Source organism: Pyricularia pennisetigena, chromosome 6 (genome assembly GCF_004337985.1).
Source record: "Pyricularia pennisetigena strain Br36 chromosome 6, whole genome shotgun sequence".
Taxonomy (NCBI): Eukaryota; Fungi; Ascomycota; class Sordariomycetes; order Magnaporthales; family Pyriculariaceae; genus Pyricularia; species Pyricularia pennisetigena.
The window spans coordinates 5,880,290-5,897,467 of NC_043744.1; the positions used below are offsets into that span (position 1 = coordinate 5,880,290).

A 17,178-nucleotide genomic window follows, 5' to 3' on the forward strand; every position below is an offset into this window, starting at 1 on the left:
ACAGCTTACTTGTGGGTTGAGCTTTGCGGACCTCCTGTCAGAAACCCACAAGTGCCCCTTTGCCCGCTGAACAAGATTAAAGCTTAAAACAGCTGCCATCCATGAGCCGCAGATACTTGCCCTGTACCCTGATGGCTCGGTTCGACATTCCCTTCAATCGACCACACCTCGTCCGGCGTTTACTGTAGTGACATGTTTGTGGCGGGTGCCGCGGTTGCGCGGGTCTTGCCAGCTTGGCATTGAGACGCTGCGGTGCCGGCGCAGTCCATTTTACCCCTTGGCATGCATTGCGACTCATCACCAGGCAGGTTTTGTCGGTCTGGTAGAACGGATCCTTGGACCAAGCTTATGCTTAAGCTTTCTTGGGTTTTTGTTTTTTGCTTGGTTGCGCCATAGCTACCACGACAATGGCAATTTTGCAGTTTGCAGTTTGCAGTTTCACAGTAGCGCTTTGTTGTGGACAAAGCCATTCGATCTGCAACCCCACCCCCCACGGTGATTCCCGCTTCCATCAGTATCCGAATAGATCAAAAGAATTCGATCAGCTAGCTACCCTTTTTTTAGGGCGTCTCCATCGAAAGAATTGGAGAAACATGGCAAACTACCAAAACGGCGCGGGTATCGAATGTAACCGCAGTAAGGGAAGGTTGAGACGGAGCCAATAAGAACTCCGATATAAAGCCGCAGTACTTACTGTACCAGGTACGTTGCGCCAATACGCAGCACTAGGATTGCCCGTCAGGCACGTTTCTTGGCGACCGGGGCAAGACCCGAGTGGGAGGTGGCCATGATTAGTGAGCAAGTGAGAGGTTGCAACGTCCGTATTGGTCAGTATTCTCCTCGATGGGATACCCTCGCTCTTATAATGGCGGCTAATGCGGGTTGTATATTTCGCAGTCCTATAAGGGAAGTAATTGCGAAGAGAAAAAAAAAAAAAAAAAAAAAAGAAAAAGAAAAAAGGGGTCTGGAGGCAAATACATACAAGTAGAATACCGACTAGGCTAGCAATCAATTGGTGCGAACGTACCGTCTGGTGTTCCTTTATTTAGAATGGTGTTCTGCTGACAGCTGCATCCATCTGTCAACCGATGCCAGCCATTCCGTTGAAAGCCAATGATAAACCCTCCCAAGACGCATTCTTCGTGTCTACTGTAGGCCGCAGTCAATAGCCTCTGTTGACATCTCCACTGCCACGAGCTTGTATGAGTAAGGAACCTATCGCCCTTTACCCTGGACGCCAACAAGATTGGGTTTGGCATCTCGCCTCAATGTACACACATGGCACAGCACCTGACTGGTCGGGGCTCCACAACAAAATGCGCGGGAACCGCGGTCCAATTTTTAAACTTTGTTCTTTCGGTTTGTTTCCCCTTTCTCCAGAGGGTGAACCCAGGTTCATGCCTAACCCCCCACGTTGACCAACATGGCAGGTCGCCGGCATATAGCTCGTTAAACCGGTCGAGATCCGGGGCGAGGGATTCCAAATCACGCAGCCCCATGTCTTGTTCCAACTTGGCAAACGTTGCTTGTCTCTTCTTGTCTCTTCTTGTCTTTTCTTGTCTTTTGACAGGTCTTTTGACGGGTCTAGACTTGGCTTCTTCATCGCTCATCTCCGACATGGACGTCGGTGAATTGTCTGGATCCCACCGCCATGCCAAGCTGCAGCATGGCTACTCGGTGAGCCACGTTTGGCGCCAGTCTCATCACGTTGCGGTTGGTATGCTAGTGGCCCAACAGGACACTGGCTATATCCCGTCTGTCCAGTCGCCCAGATGTTGTACTTTAAAGTGGTATCCATAACAGCCGTTGGCTATTTCCCTCTCAACTCAAGACGTCCGTAGCTCACGGACCAAAAANNAGCCCCGCGAGAGCCCCTATCCACCAAGGAATCTTATCTGGGAATACGAGTCAAACAAGGCCTCGAAAACGAAGCTATAAGATCACAACATTCTTGGCGCATCTGCAGGAACGCTGAGTCAAACTGCTGGCTCGACTTATTAGTCGCCACCTGACGACTTGGCGTTTTATTAACGACCCTGCTGCCACCCAAGGTAGCATCGTCGACCCGTACACAAGCTTATTGCCAACTTATTCCAGACCGTATAGGACCGTCCGAACCAGATGGTCGTCCGTGCCGTTGTTGACCGGCCCCAAGTGGCTGGCTGGGCCCTCGGGGGCAGACCATTGGCCATTCAAGGGCTTGGTGGGTCTGGTATACAGAAGCCCAGCTGAGGATTATCTCCGGGAGGCAGCTTAGGCAGCAGATATGCTTGTTTATCCCTCAAAGACGGTTGTATCGCAGCGCCTGTCGCGCTCATGCGCCCCATCAACAGCTGACATGCCTGCCCCGTCCGTCTCGGGGGGACGGACTTGCCCAGACGGGGCAGGATGCCATGTGGTGCTAGCTGAGAAAAAAAAAAAAAAAAATTCTTGTCCAGATCGGGCTTGTCGTCCATGTGGTTCGACAAGGGCGGCTATCGTGTGATGGTGTCTGTCGGACTTGGCGATGTTGGGACATGTCAACAGTTGAGCATCCCGAGGACTGGGATATAAAAGCCATCGTTTTTGCTCCTCCTACCGTCGTCTTGGATCTCCCAGTCAGACGCTCTCTTCCCATTCATCAGATCATCCGAGCCCACAGCAGCCCCTCGTTCGACCCTTGCCTGCCTGTCCCTACTTGACCATGCGTTCATCAGTCGGTTTCGCCGCGCTTTACGCCGGCCTCAGTTTTCTGCTGTCGCCGGTCGTCGCTCAAAACTCGTCGACCTTCCCCGGATATGTCCTCGACATGCCAGAGGCCGAGAGGATCGCGCTTTCGCAGGTCGTCGAAGATGACCCCAACGACATCACCGATCCTGCCAAGGACTGGATCAGCCCAGAGTACCCCTTGATCTTCAAGACCGCCCTGCCCATCCCTCCGGTTAAGGAGCCGCTCAAGAAGTTCAAGAACCAAATCAGTGGCGGCGACATCTGGTACTACGAGATCGACATCAGGTCCTTCTCGCAGCAGGTCTATGCCGACCTTGGAGCTGCTCACCTTGTCGGCTACGACGGTGTGTCCCCTGGACCCACAATCATCGTGCCCCGTGGCGTCGAGACTGTCGTCCGATTCGTCAACAACGCAGCCCTGCCCAACTCGGTTCACCTCCACGGTTCATACTCTCGTGCCCCCTTTGACGGCTGGGCTGGTAAGTCATCCCGAGCAGTCAATCAGAAAAAAAAAAACACCTTGCTGACAAACACCAGAGGACATCACCAACCCCGGCGAGTACAAGGACTACTACTACCCCAACCAGCAGTCCGCGCGCATGCTCTGGTACCACGACCACGCCGTCCACATCACGGCCGAGAACGCCTACATGGGACAGGCCGGCGCGTACATCATCACGGACCCCGCAGAGGACGTGCTCAACCTCCCGTCGGGCTACGGCACGTACGACATCCCGCTGGTCCTGTCGGCCAAGTCGTACCAGGAGAACGGCGACCTGGTGTCGACCAACGGCGAGGAGGACAGCTTCTGGGGCGACGTGATCCACGTCAACGGCCAGCCCTGGCCCTTCCTCAACGTCGAGCCGCGCAAGTACCGGTTCCGCCTGCTCGACGCCGCCGTGTCGCGCTCCTTCGCCCTCTACTTCGCCCCCGTCAGCTCCAGCAGCACCAAGATCCCCTTCCAGGTCATCGCGTCCGACGCCGGCCTGCTCGAGACCCCGCAGCAGGTCTCCAACCTCTACCTGGCCAACGCCGAGCGCTACGAGGTCGTCGTCGACTTTTCCCAGTACGCCGGCCAGGCCATCGACCTCCTGAACCTGCCCGGCGCCGGCGGCCCGGGCGTCGAGAAGGACTACTCCAACACGGACAAGGTCATGCGCTTCATCGTCGCCGACAAGGTCACCGCCCCGGACACCAGCGTGGTGCCCTCGGCGCTGCGGACCGTGCCCTTCCCCAAGCCCGTGGCGAACAAGTCCATCAGCCACTTCTTCCGCTTCCACCGCCAGCGGTCCGAGTGGCGCATCAACGGCGTCACCTTTGCCGACGTCAACAACCGCATGCTCGCCAACGTCCCGCGCGGCACCGTCCAGATCTGGGAGCTCGAGAACTCGTCCGGCGGCTGGTCGCACCCCATCCACATCCACCTGGTCGACTTTAGGGTCCTGGAGCGCGACGGCGACCGCTCCGTCATGCCCTACGAGAGCGCCGGCCTCAAGGACGTCGTGTGGCTGGGCCGCAACGAAAAGGTCCTGGTCGAGGCCCACTACGCCCCCTGGGACGGTGTCTACATGTTCCACTGCCACAACCTGATCCACGAGGACCACGACATGATGGCCGCCTTCAACGTGACCGCCCTGCCCGACTTTGGCTACGACGAAAAGACCCACTTCATTGACCCCATGGAGCAGCGCTGGCGCGCCAAGCCCTTCACTGCCGGAGACTTCCAGGCCCGCACTGGCGCCTTTAGCGATGCCAGCATCGAGTCCGCCGTCGCCTTCCTGGCCGACACCGATGCCTACAGCAAGGTCGACATTGTGAACCAGGAGCTCGACAACTACTGGGCCGCCAAGGGTCTCAAGGCCCGCAAGGTTGGCGAGAGGCAGGCCGATGGGCCAATCCCCCGCTACATGCCCCGTCAGTAATTGTTGGCTTGATGCGCGAGAGTTGATTTGGGCGGTTGTTTTTTTTCTTTCTTTTTCTTCCTGTTTTTGCCTTAATACCCTTCTTGGAGACGATAGTTCATGCTTGATGACCACTAGGCCTAGATATTAGTTGGCCAGCTTAATTTGATTGATTACCTCGAGTTTCAGAAATTGATGTGGTGATGTGGTTGCATGTCCGTGAATCACTACCTTGGAGTCCTCAAAACAGCCTCACTTGACCTGTTTCATCAGCCTATGAAATTGATGATATTAGCACTAAATCAATCTAGTCGTGCAAAACTCCAGTTCTCACGCAACTATTAAAAATCTGTGTCTAGGTAATAACGAAATAACTAATCCCAGTTCATCCACCCAAAAGTTCCAAGGGCGGAACCAATCACCAACGTGGTCAAGATACCCGCACCTGCACGGTCGGCCCCCGTAATGTCCTTGTAGCGCGTCATGGGTGTGTGCCTAAGTCCGGCCTTGGGGTCACCTCGGCTCTCGCCACCGTTCGAGGCCGTCACAGGGCCCGGGACGGCCGCGACGTCGTGCATCAGACTCATGACGGCCGACATCGTGTTGAGCTGCTCGGGTGTGCCGTTGGTCGGAAGAGGCGAGTGCGTGGCAGGGTCAACATACAAGCCATCAACCCAGTAGAAACCGCAGTCCTTGCCCGTCGAGCCGCCCTTGCACGTGGCGATGGCCTTTTCGGCAGATTTGCGGAGCGCCGGAAGCAGAGTGTCGCGGGTAAAGGGGGCCAGCTGGGTCACGACCGGCAGCCAGCGGTGGATGAAACCCTTAAAGGTAAACATGTCGACACTGCAAGTACGGCCCTCTTCGCAAGCAATCTCGTAGGCTGCACCCTTGCTGAAAAAGTCGTTCAGGCAGCTCTCGACCAGCTTCTCTGTGGCCTCCCTCCACTTGGCGACCTTGGGGCTGTTGGGATTCTTGGCCATGGTCTGGACGAGGTATGTTAGTCGGTAGTCCTGAGTAGCGGCCAATATGAAGCGTGCCAAACTTACGTGATTCCACATGGTTGCGGCGCCCTGTGCGAGAATGGCGACATTGTACGAGAATTGTTGCTTGTTGACGTCGGTGCAGTTGTGGATCGGCTCATCGGCCTTCCGCTTCTCTCCAGTGTGACCACCGTCGTAAACCTTCCAGTTCTCAGGGTCGATGTACTTGACGGTATCCTTTAGCCAGTCGTAAATCTCCTCTGCGCGCTCGGCGTACGTCTCGTTGCCCGTGTAGCGGGTGAGGCGGGCACCCATGTTGAAGTATGCACCGTTGGCAATTGCTGCGGGTTGTTAGCAGATAAGCCTATGAACCAGATCGGGCAAACAGGTACGCACTGTTCTTGTAATCGTAGCCCAGGTTGGTGACGGGAACCTGCCACCTCATGCCTCCACCACACCACTTCTTGTCGTGTCTCTCGGGCATCGACTGTCTAGTAAAGACGGCCTGGGCGAGGGCCAGCCAGCCGGGGTCTGTGGAGTTGGGCGAGTCGGGAAAGTTCCTCTCGATGGCCGTAAGGACCGTCATGCCCCAGAAGGCCTGGTCATCGTTTCCAAGGGATGCACGATGGGCAAAGGGTTCAAAGTCCTTGTCCTCACCACACTGTCGGATGATGCTCTTGGTCACCAGCTCATTGTATTTGGTGTCGCCCGTTAAATGCCAGTAGTCGATAAAGGCGGCCCACATGGCACCGGCCTGCCACCAGTAGTAAGGACCTTTGTTTTCGGTGGGAGGACCGGGGAGGATACCGGGCTCGACGCCGGGGACTTTCTGGCCATCTTCGTATCGCTTGATGACCGAGGCGGCCAGATCGGCGGCGGCTTTCTTGATGTTTTCTGGGATACGTTAGCTGCGTGGAGGAAACGCGAATGCGTCTGAACACGTACCGGCTGTGTCAATCTTGTAGTTGGCCTGTCCAGAAACGGTCTGAATGCTGGTCGCAGCGAGCAGCAACGCCGCAACAGCCCGCGACTTGAACGAGTCGCCAAACATGGCGGTGGCTGATTTGATTGTAACGATTGATCGGATGACAGCTGACAGACGCTGGAGCGTCGGAATTTGGTTCGAAACTCTAGATTAGCTGACGAATAAAAGCAGACAAACGATTGAAATGGCTTCTAGATGAAGTTATCTAGAAGTCGGTCGGATAAAGAAGTTTTGGAATCTATGCGCCTGCAAGAGAGTGAGCAGACAATTGAGGAAGCGACTACAGAAAACGAAAACAGGATTCCAGGGGCACAAAGAAAGCCACAAGAAGGAATGACGCGGGGGACGCAGCGCCAATGCCAGACGGCTTGGCAGTCTGGCATTTTGCTCAGCAGCAAAAGAACACTCAAGCGAACGAGACGGCTGGGCGTCGGGGGCTGTGTAGGCTGTAAATCAGTCTTGGCAAGTCTCGGCGCCCCGCTCATCTCCTTTTGAGTGCGCCAAGAAAAGCATATCTGCAGAGGTACATTTTAGGAACAGCGGCTGGGACCTGCATCGTTCGCTGGGCTGGTAGAGTCTTTGACTCAAGCGGAACGGGACGGCATACTTGTGTGTAGGGGTAAAGGTGGCATATGAAGAAATAAATAGTTGTCACAAATGTCGAGATGCGAGGGGCTTCTTGTTGTGGGTTTACTGGCAAGACTGGGTACCCGTGCCTCAGGCATAATGAGACATGAAACAGCCATGTGGGACCGGCATCCACGTGATCCTGTTTGGTATCTACCGGCCCGGTACTCGTTAGCGCACCCACCATGGCACGTGACTCACATCAGGAATCCACCCCGAGACGGTCCAGTCTAGACTTGGCCGTCTACCTGCTTGCGCGCACGGGTATAGCTTCCATGCCAGCAGCATCAGCATGACGCAAAGGATTTTCAACGCCCTGATCCGCACCCACCACATCACATCGCGGAAAAAGATACAGCGTCTTCGGAAAGCGGCGACTGAGCATTCTGTTCATCATGTACTAATCCGAAGTGGAGGTGCTCCAGGCATCATGTACGCCGAGGCCGTCGAAGAGGCGTCTGTCCGGGAGTGGGTGGATGCGGTGCAGGCTCTTCGCTACAAAGACTTTCGCTGCGTCTTCAAACCAGCTCCCGCAGTGGTTAACGAGCTTGCCCAACCGGGGTTTCAAGAGGTTGGCGCTGTTTCCGAGTTTGCCAAGGAGATGGAAAGGAGGGGCCTTGGGAGTTGGTGGCGCCGAGGGATGGGTTATGAGTCTGCCGAGTGAGGCGGAGGAATGTGTCATGGCTGAGGTATGAGCCAGCAGCCTTGAGCAGCAAAGTCGACGAGCACTATTTATCGCATGGTCTTTGCAATAAAGTTACAAATGACAACTAACAAACTTTCTAGACGTAATACACACGTCAAAGATAACGAACGACACCGAGGCCTGCCACATCCATTGCGTGTTTGTTCTGGACGGTCTCTCTGGCCGATTTTGCCTCTGCCATCTGCATACCAACCAGTATCGTCCGCATGACGCTGGCAGCACTCTCCTCCAGTAGCTGCCTTGCCTTTGCTGGCACCATGGCTTCGGCCAGAGTCGACGGCCCCTGTAGCATACAAGCGTAGGCCTTGATGCCTACCGACAGGTTATCGGCCGCACCGTTACCGATGGTCCCCGCGATGGCCACGACCGGGATGTTGCGACTGCTTGCGCGTCGGGCCACCTCTGCTGGCATCTTGCCCCTCGGGGTTTGGTAGTCTAGTCCACCCTCGGCCGTGATGACCAGGTCGAAACCGTCGGTGGTGTCGTCCAAGAGCGCATCCAGCGGCGGGAGGAACTCGTCCATCACATCACAGCGGGCGCGGAGCCTACCACCCACAAGCAGCAACGCCGTGCCCATGCCACCCGACGCGCCCGAACCCGGTGTCTGCCCCACAATTTCAGGGGTGCTATGCAGACCTCGGGCAGCCGCGAAGGCCAGGGCGTCCATGGCACTCGACAGCAACTCTACCTGGTCGGGAGTCGCACCCTTTTGCTCGCTGTAGATGCGGGCCTGGCCCTTGGGACCAGTGAGTACGTTCTTCCAGTTGACGGCAGCCTCGATTTGCACGGAGCCGTCGGCGATACGGGCGTCCACACCGGCGGTATCAATACGGTATAATCGCAGGATGGACTCTCCGCCCTGGGCTATGGGTAACGATCGACCCTCTCGATCCAGCAGCTCTGCGCCTAGGGCCTGCAGCATACCGGCACCACCGTCGCAGGTGGCAGAATCCCCACAGCCCATGATGATTCGCTGTGCACCAGCTTCCATCGCGGCCAGGATGAGCCTGCCCACGCCATATGTAGTTGTGACGCATGGATTCCGACGGTCCACGGGCACTAGACTGAGGCCTGCGGCGGCAGACATTTCGATGATGGCAGTCTTGACCTTTTGCTCCGTCGGTTTTGTCGACAGGTTGGAGTGACCGATCATACCGAAAAAGGCTTGAACTGGCTCGTTGAGTGGACCGGGAACCACAACTTGATGGATGCTACCGCCCGTGGCGGCGATGATGCCGCGGGTGAAGCCCTCGCCACCATCGATCAAAGGGAGCTTGCGGATGCGGGCGTCGGGCACAACCGAAAGGATGCCGGCACTGATGCAATCGGCAGCCATGTCGGGTTGGAGACAACCTTTGTATGCGGCGGGCGCTACGAGGATCTTGAGGCCGTTCGGCTCGGGGAGGCGTACGATTCCCATGTCGATTTGCGTCTGCAAGGGAATCGGCTCAAAGTTGGGCGTATTGGGGCAGGGCTCCTCACCCGCAGACGAGTGCTGGCTGTGGTGGTCAGCGTCTGGAGACTCGTCGTGACTGTCGACTTCATCAGTGACGGCAGAAGCAGGGCTGGGGATATCGAGTTGAGACATTTTCAAGGAACTCTCCGACAACACTGTCGTTCCTTCTGTGGCATCGACTGCAGGAACGACGGTCGATGAAGACGCAAGCTCAGCAGTTCTTTCTAGCCCGGACTGATTTGTTGAATTTATTCTGCAGTGGACGATCGCTTGTAAGTTTAATGGCCACCGCTAGGGCTGCTCGTTGACAACAAGGTTTGAGCGAATCACCATGTGTGACGACATTGCAGATTATGGCATGTGGTCTGGCTTGATAAGATGCGGCACTTAGGGGTTCACATAAAAGCTTGCAGTAAAATTTTAAAGCCAGATGTTTTATTAACGGAAGATGCAGGACCCATTATGAGGACCGATGAAATGAACGCCTAAAATGCTCAATGAACCTGGCACAGACACGGACAAGGCAAGAACAAACACCAGGATCGGAGGTGCATCACCTGTCCAATGCCTGGGATTGACACTGTTACACCCGGCAGATTAGCACAGACCTAGAGTCGGACAGGCACCGCAAACACTTACCATTTCATAGTAGACTCCTCTCCTTTCCAGCAGCGAGGCGTGGTTACCCTGCTCAATGACCTTCCCGTCTGCCATGACGAAGATGACATCTGCGTTTTTGACGGTTGCCAAACGATGGGCGACGACAATCATTGTTCTGCTGCCTTTGGTGGCTTCAAAGGTCTCCTGCACCGCCTTCTCCGTCTCGCTGTCCAGGGCGCTGGTGGCTTCATCGAGCAGCAGCAGGGCCGGACGGCGGATCAAAGCACGGGCGATGGATAGACGCTGCTTCTGCCCTCCCGAAAGAGCCACACCTCGTGCTCCGACTTCGGTCGAGTATCCTTCGGGCAGCGACGAGATGAAGTCGTGCAGTCCTGCCTCTTGACACGCGGCGTAGATGTCGGCATGAACCACGGTCGACTCGTCTTCAATGCCGAGCAGTACATTGTCGCGCATCGAACCACTGAGCAGATGTGGCTCCTGTGCCACGAGCGACACGTTGGACCGGTACGCCGAGGGCTCCAGATCCAGCACATCGTGGCCGTTGTACAGGACCTGGCCCGAGTCGGCGCCGTAGAAGCGCTCCAACAGAGAGATGACCGTCGTTTTTCCTGAGCCCGACGGGCCCACGATGGCAGCAAACTGTCCCCGTTCAACCTTGATGTCCAGACCCTTGAGAATCGTCCCCGGTCGGGTCGGGTAGCTGAACCACACGTCGCGCAGCTCCACTTCGGCTCCCTCCTTTTCGTCCAGCAGGTCATCCTCGTTGGGGTCGATCAGAGCCAGGCCGCGATCCATGTCGTCGTCGGCCTCTCGCATATCCAGGACGCGGTCGGCTGCGGCGGTAGCATGAGCGATATCTGTCAGGGTCAGCAGGTGCACACCAAGAAGGGTAGACCAAGTTACTCACTGGGACCGAAGCTCAGCCATTGTCCGGCACTCATGGCACCCTGTTGGAGTTAGTACAAGTACATGCAGTCGCACGTGATGCGGCATTTTGATTCTCACCTGAACGACGGCAATATAGACAATCACTGTCATAATGTTAGTACAACCCACAACGAACAGCTATAGATTGCACTCACCATATTGGAAGGGGCTGTACTCCCGACTGGCCAGCAGTCGACCACCGTACCTGCAACAGTCAGCAAGAGATCTTCACGACCCAGTACAAAAAGCCCGGCGAGGTTCCACACTTACCACAAGACGAAAGCCATGCAGAGAAATGAAATGCTGTCACTAAAGGAAAATAACAACAACGACCACTTAGCTTTGCGGAAAGCCCCGCGGACGTGTTTGTTTAGCAGCTCTTCGTATCTGGTTCCAACGCCGTCCTCCATGGTCAAGCTTGACACGGTCCGGATCGCTGCGATGCTTTCGGACGCGAATCGAGCGCCTTCGGCGAAAACCTTGCTTGCTTCAGCCTCGAGGCGCACCTCGTGCCGCACGCGATAGGCCATGGCCACCACGATTATGGGCATGGTCGATGCCAGAGAGACGATTGTCAACTTCCACCCGAACACGAAGCCGACGATACAGCACCCGATGACGTTGAAGATGGACACAAGCACAAAAGCCATGTTGACGCCGAGGAGTTGCTGCAGCTGCGTTGGGTCTGTGGCCAACCGAGCCGTCAACGAGCCAACTGTGTGGTCCTCCTCGTCAAAGAAAGACGCCGGCCGGCTGATCATGTTTTTAAAGTATTCTTTGCGGTAGAAGCGGGTCAAGCCGAAGCCCAGTCGCGTTGTCGACCAGCCCAGGAACAAATGACTGATGCCAACGCCCGCTGCCAACACCACAAACATCAGACAGAAGAAGTTGGCGAGCTGGTTCACCTGTGCACCCCTGAAGGAAAAGAGGTTGAGGAGCGTTGCGAAGAGGTATGCTTGAACAGGCGTGCTTGCTGTATTGGTTTGTCAGTTGGCCGCTACTCAGAACATTGGATCGAGAAGTTCAACATACCGCCTGCTCCAAGAGCTCCTATGATAATGACAAAATACAACTTCCACCGCGAACCCTGCTCCGCCAAGAGTTCTGCAAAACCACCAAGCCAGTGATCTTGAATCTCGACCACCTGCACCTTTGCGGCGTCGTCGGGGGCGCCCTCTGATGTGGGCGACTGCGCGGTGTGGAGTGTGCTGGTCGACATTTCCACGCCGACATCATCACGGGCACGCGCACGAGGCCTCTCGATAAAGTCGTCCTCTTCGTCCGATCCATAGTTTGAAGACTGGGTCGTATGGTAAGAGTCACCATCGTGGAGCGAGGTCGCCCTAAAATAACCGCTGTCATCCTCTTCGTCCGGAGTCTGGTCGATGCTCATCCTGCTCGAGCGCCGACGGACGTCTAGGCTCTGCGCGTTGGCCAGCATGTAGTACGCACTACCCCTTTGCCTCCGCAGCTCGTCGTGCGTGCCCTCCTGCACCACCTGGCCTTTGCTCAGGACGACGATCTTGTCGGCCTTTTTGACGGTGCCGAGACGGTGGGCGATGACGACGGTGGTGCGTCCGCGGCTGGCCCGCTCCAGGGCGGCTTGTACGATCTGTTCGCTGCGCACGTCGATGGCCGAGGTTGCCTCGTCAAGGATGAGGATCTTGGGCTGCTTGACGATGGCACGCGCGATGGCGAGGCGCTGGCGCTGGCCTCCGCTGAGCTTGATTCCCGACTCTCCCACGGTTGTTTGGTAGCGCTGTGCGTGCGTGTCAGTGACGGGAAACCGCCCGAGGTGGGATGCGGGTGATACTTACGTCGGGCAGACGGTTGATGAACTCGTCGGCAAACGCATCCCGGCATGCAGTCTCAATCAGCATGGCCTTTTTCTCGTCACTCTCGTGCTCCCACAACGTGCCGATCAGCCCGTGCTCGACGTTTTTGTAAATTGTCGTATTGAAGAGCACATTGTCTTGCTGCACCAGGCCTATCTGGTTGCGCCACCATTTGACGTCGATCTCGGTAAGGAGACGCCCTCCTACGGATACAAATCCGTTGCGAAGGTAAAGAACCTGTTTCATGTCAGCTTGGCAAGTCTCCAGAGGGCCTATTGGCTCTTACCAGTGGGTTTGCGACCGGATCGCCGTTGAACTCGTACCAGCGCTCCAGGATGCCGACAATGGTGGATTTGCCCGAGCCAGATGGACCCACGATTGCAGTCACCTTGCCGGCGGGGAACACCAGGGATAGATTGTCGAGCACCTTGACCTCTGGGCGGGTGGGATAGGCAAAGTTGACATTCATCAAGACAATGTCGCCGTCTGCCCGGACTTCATGCTCGCCTCTGGCGGTTCCGTAGACCGGCTTGGGAAAGTCGATGATGGTATGGAAGATGCCGCACGCCTCGGCTGCCTGTTGTGCAGCGGCCAGGGGGGCTGTGATCTGGCCGATGGAGGTCGCCATCATCATGACGCAGAGGAGAACACTATCGGAGTTAGCTTTGATGACTATTCGTCAGGGAGGGAGGGTACACATACACTATGAGGTCCTCGGGAGTCGTGGTGATGGTGGTGTTGTACATGCGAAAGGCGAAGTAAAAGGCGAGAGCAAAGGTCGCGTATACGCCAAAGAAGACTATAATGGTCAGTTTGAATCTCATGATATCATTCGGATGGGCGAGACATACCAAACATCTGTTGGACGCCCACAAGCCACGCCATCCGCAGCCCCTTTTGGTACGACTCGTCCACATGGACCGCATAACGGCGCGCGACCTTGTCCTCGGCACCACAAGCCGCCAGCATGCGGATGGAAGTAAAGGCTTCGGTGGCGATGCTGGAGGCCTTGACATCGGCCTCGTGAACCTCGAGGGCCTTTTTGCCTACCAAAGGCGTGAAAATGACATAGACAATGGCGATGAAAGCCAAGCCGGCAATCGTCACAAAGGTGAGCAGCCAGTTGAAGACGAGGGCAACGACGACGCTGGAGGCAACGCTGGCCAGGCTCGCTATGCCGCCGCCCAGCTTTTCCGAAATGCCGACCTGCAGCAGACCCGCCGTGACGGTGACGATGGCGGCCGTCTGGCCGGCGGGGATGGCATCGATGACCGAAATGGGGAGGGCGAAAAGAGAGCGGAGATATACGGTGCGGATGGTGGAAGAGATGCGCAGGGAGAACATGCGGAAGCCGAGCTGTGGTTGTTAGCCATTGCACACTAGAGACGGAAAGACATTTCTTACGTTGGAGATGTAGGAAAATATAATCCTGGCCACAAAGAGGTATATGATGTTGTAAACACACTGGTTAACCTCTTTGCTGAACTGGGCGCCAGTCATGGTCGACCCCTGGCGATAAAAGTCTGTGAATATGCCAATGAGCCTGGCAAAGACGACAACCATCAACGGTATCGTCAGGCCCGTGGCCACGGACGACACTGTCGAGGCTGCAAGCACTATCTTGTCCCATTTTGTGCCATATGTCAAGATTCTCTGTGTGCGTTGTTAGCTGTGAATCTTTTGTCTCACAGGCTAGTTACTGACCTTGAAGTTGTGTATCGCCAAAAGGTGTTTCGGGCTGAGCTTGAAGCCCTTCTTCTCCCCGTCTGCCACGGGTGTCGCCGCCGTCATTTTGGCAATGTCGTGTAGTCGCCAGACACGTCGGATCAGTGGCCCAAAGTTCGTGAAATGCCTCTTCCTCGTCTCGATATCCAAGCTGCTCGAGTTATCTCCAAGGAGTGGAGCAATTGATCGACGAGGCTAACGGCAGCCCCTGGCTGCATCAAAAGCCACAAACAATACGGACTTTATCCGTCAAGGGGTGGCACGTCTACAAGTTCACAAAAAGAAACGAAACACGACGATAGTGTCGCAGAAAACAAAAGACAAGCAGATCAGTAGCCAAAAGATACGTTACCTGTCAGAAGCAACGTCGATCCATGGTTGGATGGGAACAGTTTCGAAACTCGAATTGCCAATGGATCTGCTAGTTTTGGGGCTAAAGGCAGGGGAGGAGGAAACGTTCCCAAAATGGGAATCGGGCGAAGAGATCGTGTCTCCCAGATCAAGCTTGGGATGAGATTGGGGCAAAAAAGGACGAAACATGGACCGGTGTCAGGGGAAGGTTGACGGAAGTTCCCCCGTCGAGACTTTTTGTCTCTTGTTCGCCCCCAATTTCACCGGCATTAGATCTGCCTAATCTACGGCCGGGCCATATGGGTCTGCGGGTGCACCATACGCGTTCCTTGCTAGTGTCAGCCGAGCTTAGACTATGGACATCGGATATTGCCTGCAGAATGACGGCAGTCTAAGCGCCTGCTGCAGTTGGTATACGCAACCAGACCGAGCGACAATCAAGGCGATCCTGGGCCACCTTGTGTGCTCGCTGCTGTGGCCTGATGCCAGCCATTGCTCCATCAACAGTCAACTCCATGTCGCGTGGTGCAATCTTGCCAGAAGAAGAAGAAGAAGAAGAAGGGGTGGCAAGCTTTATGTATTCGTATACACAGACGCCTGATGTCCAGACTAGGCAGGTTTGAGTCGTGCCAGCTGTGGGCATGTGAAACAAAGTTCCGGGGATGGGGGTTTGTTTATCAATCACATCAAACTTGATCCCAAGTTAATGGCTTTGAACAGGCGCAGGGTGGAGGATTTTAGCCACAAACATGCAAAAGAAGGAATCGGATTAGTCTGTATTATTAACAATGCCATGCTTTGTAAGCTTGCTGGTCTGAATCTAGGTACCAAGAAGGAAAATCAACAAAAGAAAAATGCGCGCACGCCACAAAAAAGCCTGGTCTCGTAACACCATACTCCTCCCACCATGGTCTAGCCGCTAATGATGCAAAAGAAATGGTAAAAGCAAGTTTACAAGAGGCCATCCTCCCTGAGCTCCTCAATCGCTTCCCTAACAACATCGGCAAGTTCCTTGATGGTCTCGCGGTCCCTGGGAAGGGTGTGGCCCTTGGCGTGATCAAAGAGATAGGCTCCGTCGGGATCGCAAACGTTGTAGAGGGCCATCGAGCCGTCGAGGTAGGGATCAAGCGACCCGACTAGGTTGAGTTAGTACGGAAATGTAGAGATGGACCGCGCAAATGCACGTGCGGATTACATACCAATATGGAGCGTCTTGGTCTCGACCCTCTCATCGGTCTCGTCAGCGAGGACTAGTCCGTGCGTCTTGGGGTCGACCGGAGGCCAGCCGGCGAAAAAGATGCCGTACTTGAGAGTCGGAGGGCCGCCCATCAGGTGTCGACGGCGCTGTTCGTGCAGCAAGAAGGTGGACGCGACGGTGGCGCCCTCCGAATAGCCGATGATGCCGTCAAAGGGGCCACGGCGCTGGATGATGTCGCTCAGGTACTTCATGGCGCGGGCGGTTGACTTGTGCGAGGTGGCGACGCCGACCTGCATCAGCTCGCGCATGGTATCTTCGGCGGTCTCTCCGTGAGGAAAGTCGCGGATGCGGGACAGAACATCGTTGTCCTGCATCTGGGCGTCGACATCATCGGGCTCGATAAAGCGGTAGTAGGGAGGCTCGCCAAAGAACTCCTCGAACCCCTCAGGGGGCACAACCTCACAGGGGCCATGGGTGAAGTAAAAAGTGGCAGTTCCGTCGTTGGTTAGCTCCTTGAGGATTGGAGCCAGCTGAACCTGGAACTTGTCGGCGCTGCCGTAGGCACCAGGAAGGCAAAGGAACCTCATGTTGACAGTTGACAAGGCGAAGCGAGGTGACTAATGTGATCGATGGTGTGAATAGTGATGCAAAGACGAACGAGCACAGATGTAAAGTGTTTGTTGCTGATGAGAAAAACTCGGAATGGCTTCTCAAACGAGGCGTTTATATCAATCCTGTCTGCCAAGTCTAGTCACAACGGTCTACGGAGAAAGATTAGAGTTTTGCGGCGGCCCCGTCAACTAACGACAACGACACGACGGTGGAATTCCGAGACCGCCGCGTCAGTCCTGTCGATAGGGCAATCATCTCATCTGTCTGATAGCCACATAAGCCCATGATGGAATTACAGGGTCAGAGATGCACGGTCGGCAAGCAGCAGAAGAAAGACGAACAATGGGTGACGAGTTTGCGTCGGGCTTGTTGGAAAAGGAGACGGAGATGAGACGAGACGATTGACCAAATGAAAAGCAATCAGGCAATGAAACTTGGCTGCAGCAATATGAGATCGAAATGAGGCAATTCCACGCTAGAAGCCAGAAATAGGGCAGTGGCTTGAAAGGCCCGAATGCTCCAGGCGGAAAGGGCATCAGAGGTTG

General features: G+C 55.6%; 5 protein-coding genes across 5 annotated transcripts; 2 read left to right on the plus strand and 3 right to left on the minus strand.

The window, feature by feature from the left end:
• Nucleotides 1-2,683: 2,683 nt before the first annotated feature.
• Nucleotides 2,684-4,631, plus strand: PpBr36_05471 (uncharacterized protein; the record flags this gene model as incomplete). The annotated part of the gene is made up of 2 exons (XM_029892627.1): nucleotides 2,684-3,188; nucleotides 3,247-4,631. The coding sequence occupies 2 exons, from the start codon at nucleotides 2,684-2,686 to the stop codon at nucleotides 4,629-4,631; spliced, it is 1,890 nt and encodes a 629-aa protein (XP_029749460.1).
• Nucleotides 4,632-4,984: 353 nt separating this feature from the next.
• PpBr36_05472 (uncharacterized protein) lies at nucleotides 4,985-6,641 on the minus strand (the record flags this gene model as incomplete). Its single annotated transcript, XM_029892628.1, has 4 exons — nucleotides 4,985-5,593; nucleotides 5,657-5,931; nucleotides 5,987-6,484; nucleotides 6,536-6,641. The coding sequence occupies 4 exons, from the start codon at nucleotides 6,639-6,641 to the stop codon at nucleotides 4,985-4,987; spliced, it is 1,488 nt and encodes a 495-aa protein (XP_029749461.1).
• An 853-nt stretch (nucleotides 6,642-7,494) lies between these two features.
• Nucleotides 7,495-7,866, plus strand: PpBr36_05473 (uncharacterized protein; the record flags this gene model as incomplete). Its single annotated transcript, XM_029892629.1, has 1 exon — nucleotides 7,495-7,866. The coding sequence occupies one exon, from the start codon at nucleotides 7,495-7,497 to the stop codon at nucleotides 7,864-7,866; it is 372 nt and encodes a 123-aa protein (XP_029749462.1).
• Nucleotides 7,867-8,002: 136 nt separating this feature from the next.
• Nucleotides 8,003-14,538, minus strand: PpBr36_05474 (uncharacterized protein; the record flags this gene model as incomplete). The annotated part of the gene is made up of 13 exons (XM_029892630.1): nucleotides 8,003-9,598; nucleotides 10,004-10,842; nucleotides 10,893-10,932; nucleotides 10,991-11,016; nucleotides 11,068-11,117; nucleotides 11,183-11,885; nucleotides 11,945-12,671; nucleotides 12,730-12,984; nucleotides 13,034-13,397; nucleotides 13,450-13,546; nucleotides 13,599-14,103; nucleotides 14,152-14,400; nucleotides 14,452-14,538. 13 exons carry the CDS (start codon nucleotides 14,536-14,538, stop codon nucleotides 8,003-8,005), a joined length of 5,538 nt encoding a protein of 1,845 aa, XP_029749455.1.
• A 1,236-nt stretch (nucleotides 14,539-15,774) lies between these two features.
• Nucleotides 15,775-16,608, minus strand: PpBr36_05475 (uncharacterized protein; the record flags this gene model as incomplete). Its single annotated transcript, XM_029892631.1, has 2 exons — nucleotides 15,775-15,959; nucleotides 16,023-16,608. The coding sequence occupies 2 exons, from the start codon at nucleotides 16,606-16,608 to the stop codon at nucleotides 15,775-15,777; spliced, it is 771 nt and encodes a 256-aa protein (XP_029749456.1).
• Between the last annotated feature and the right edge of the window lie 570 nt (nucleotides 16,609-17,178).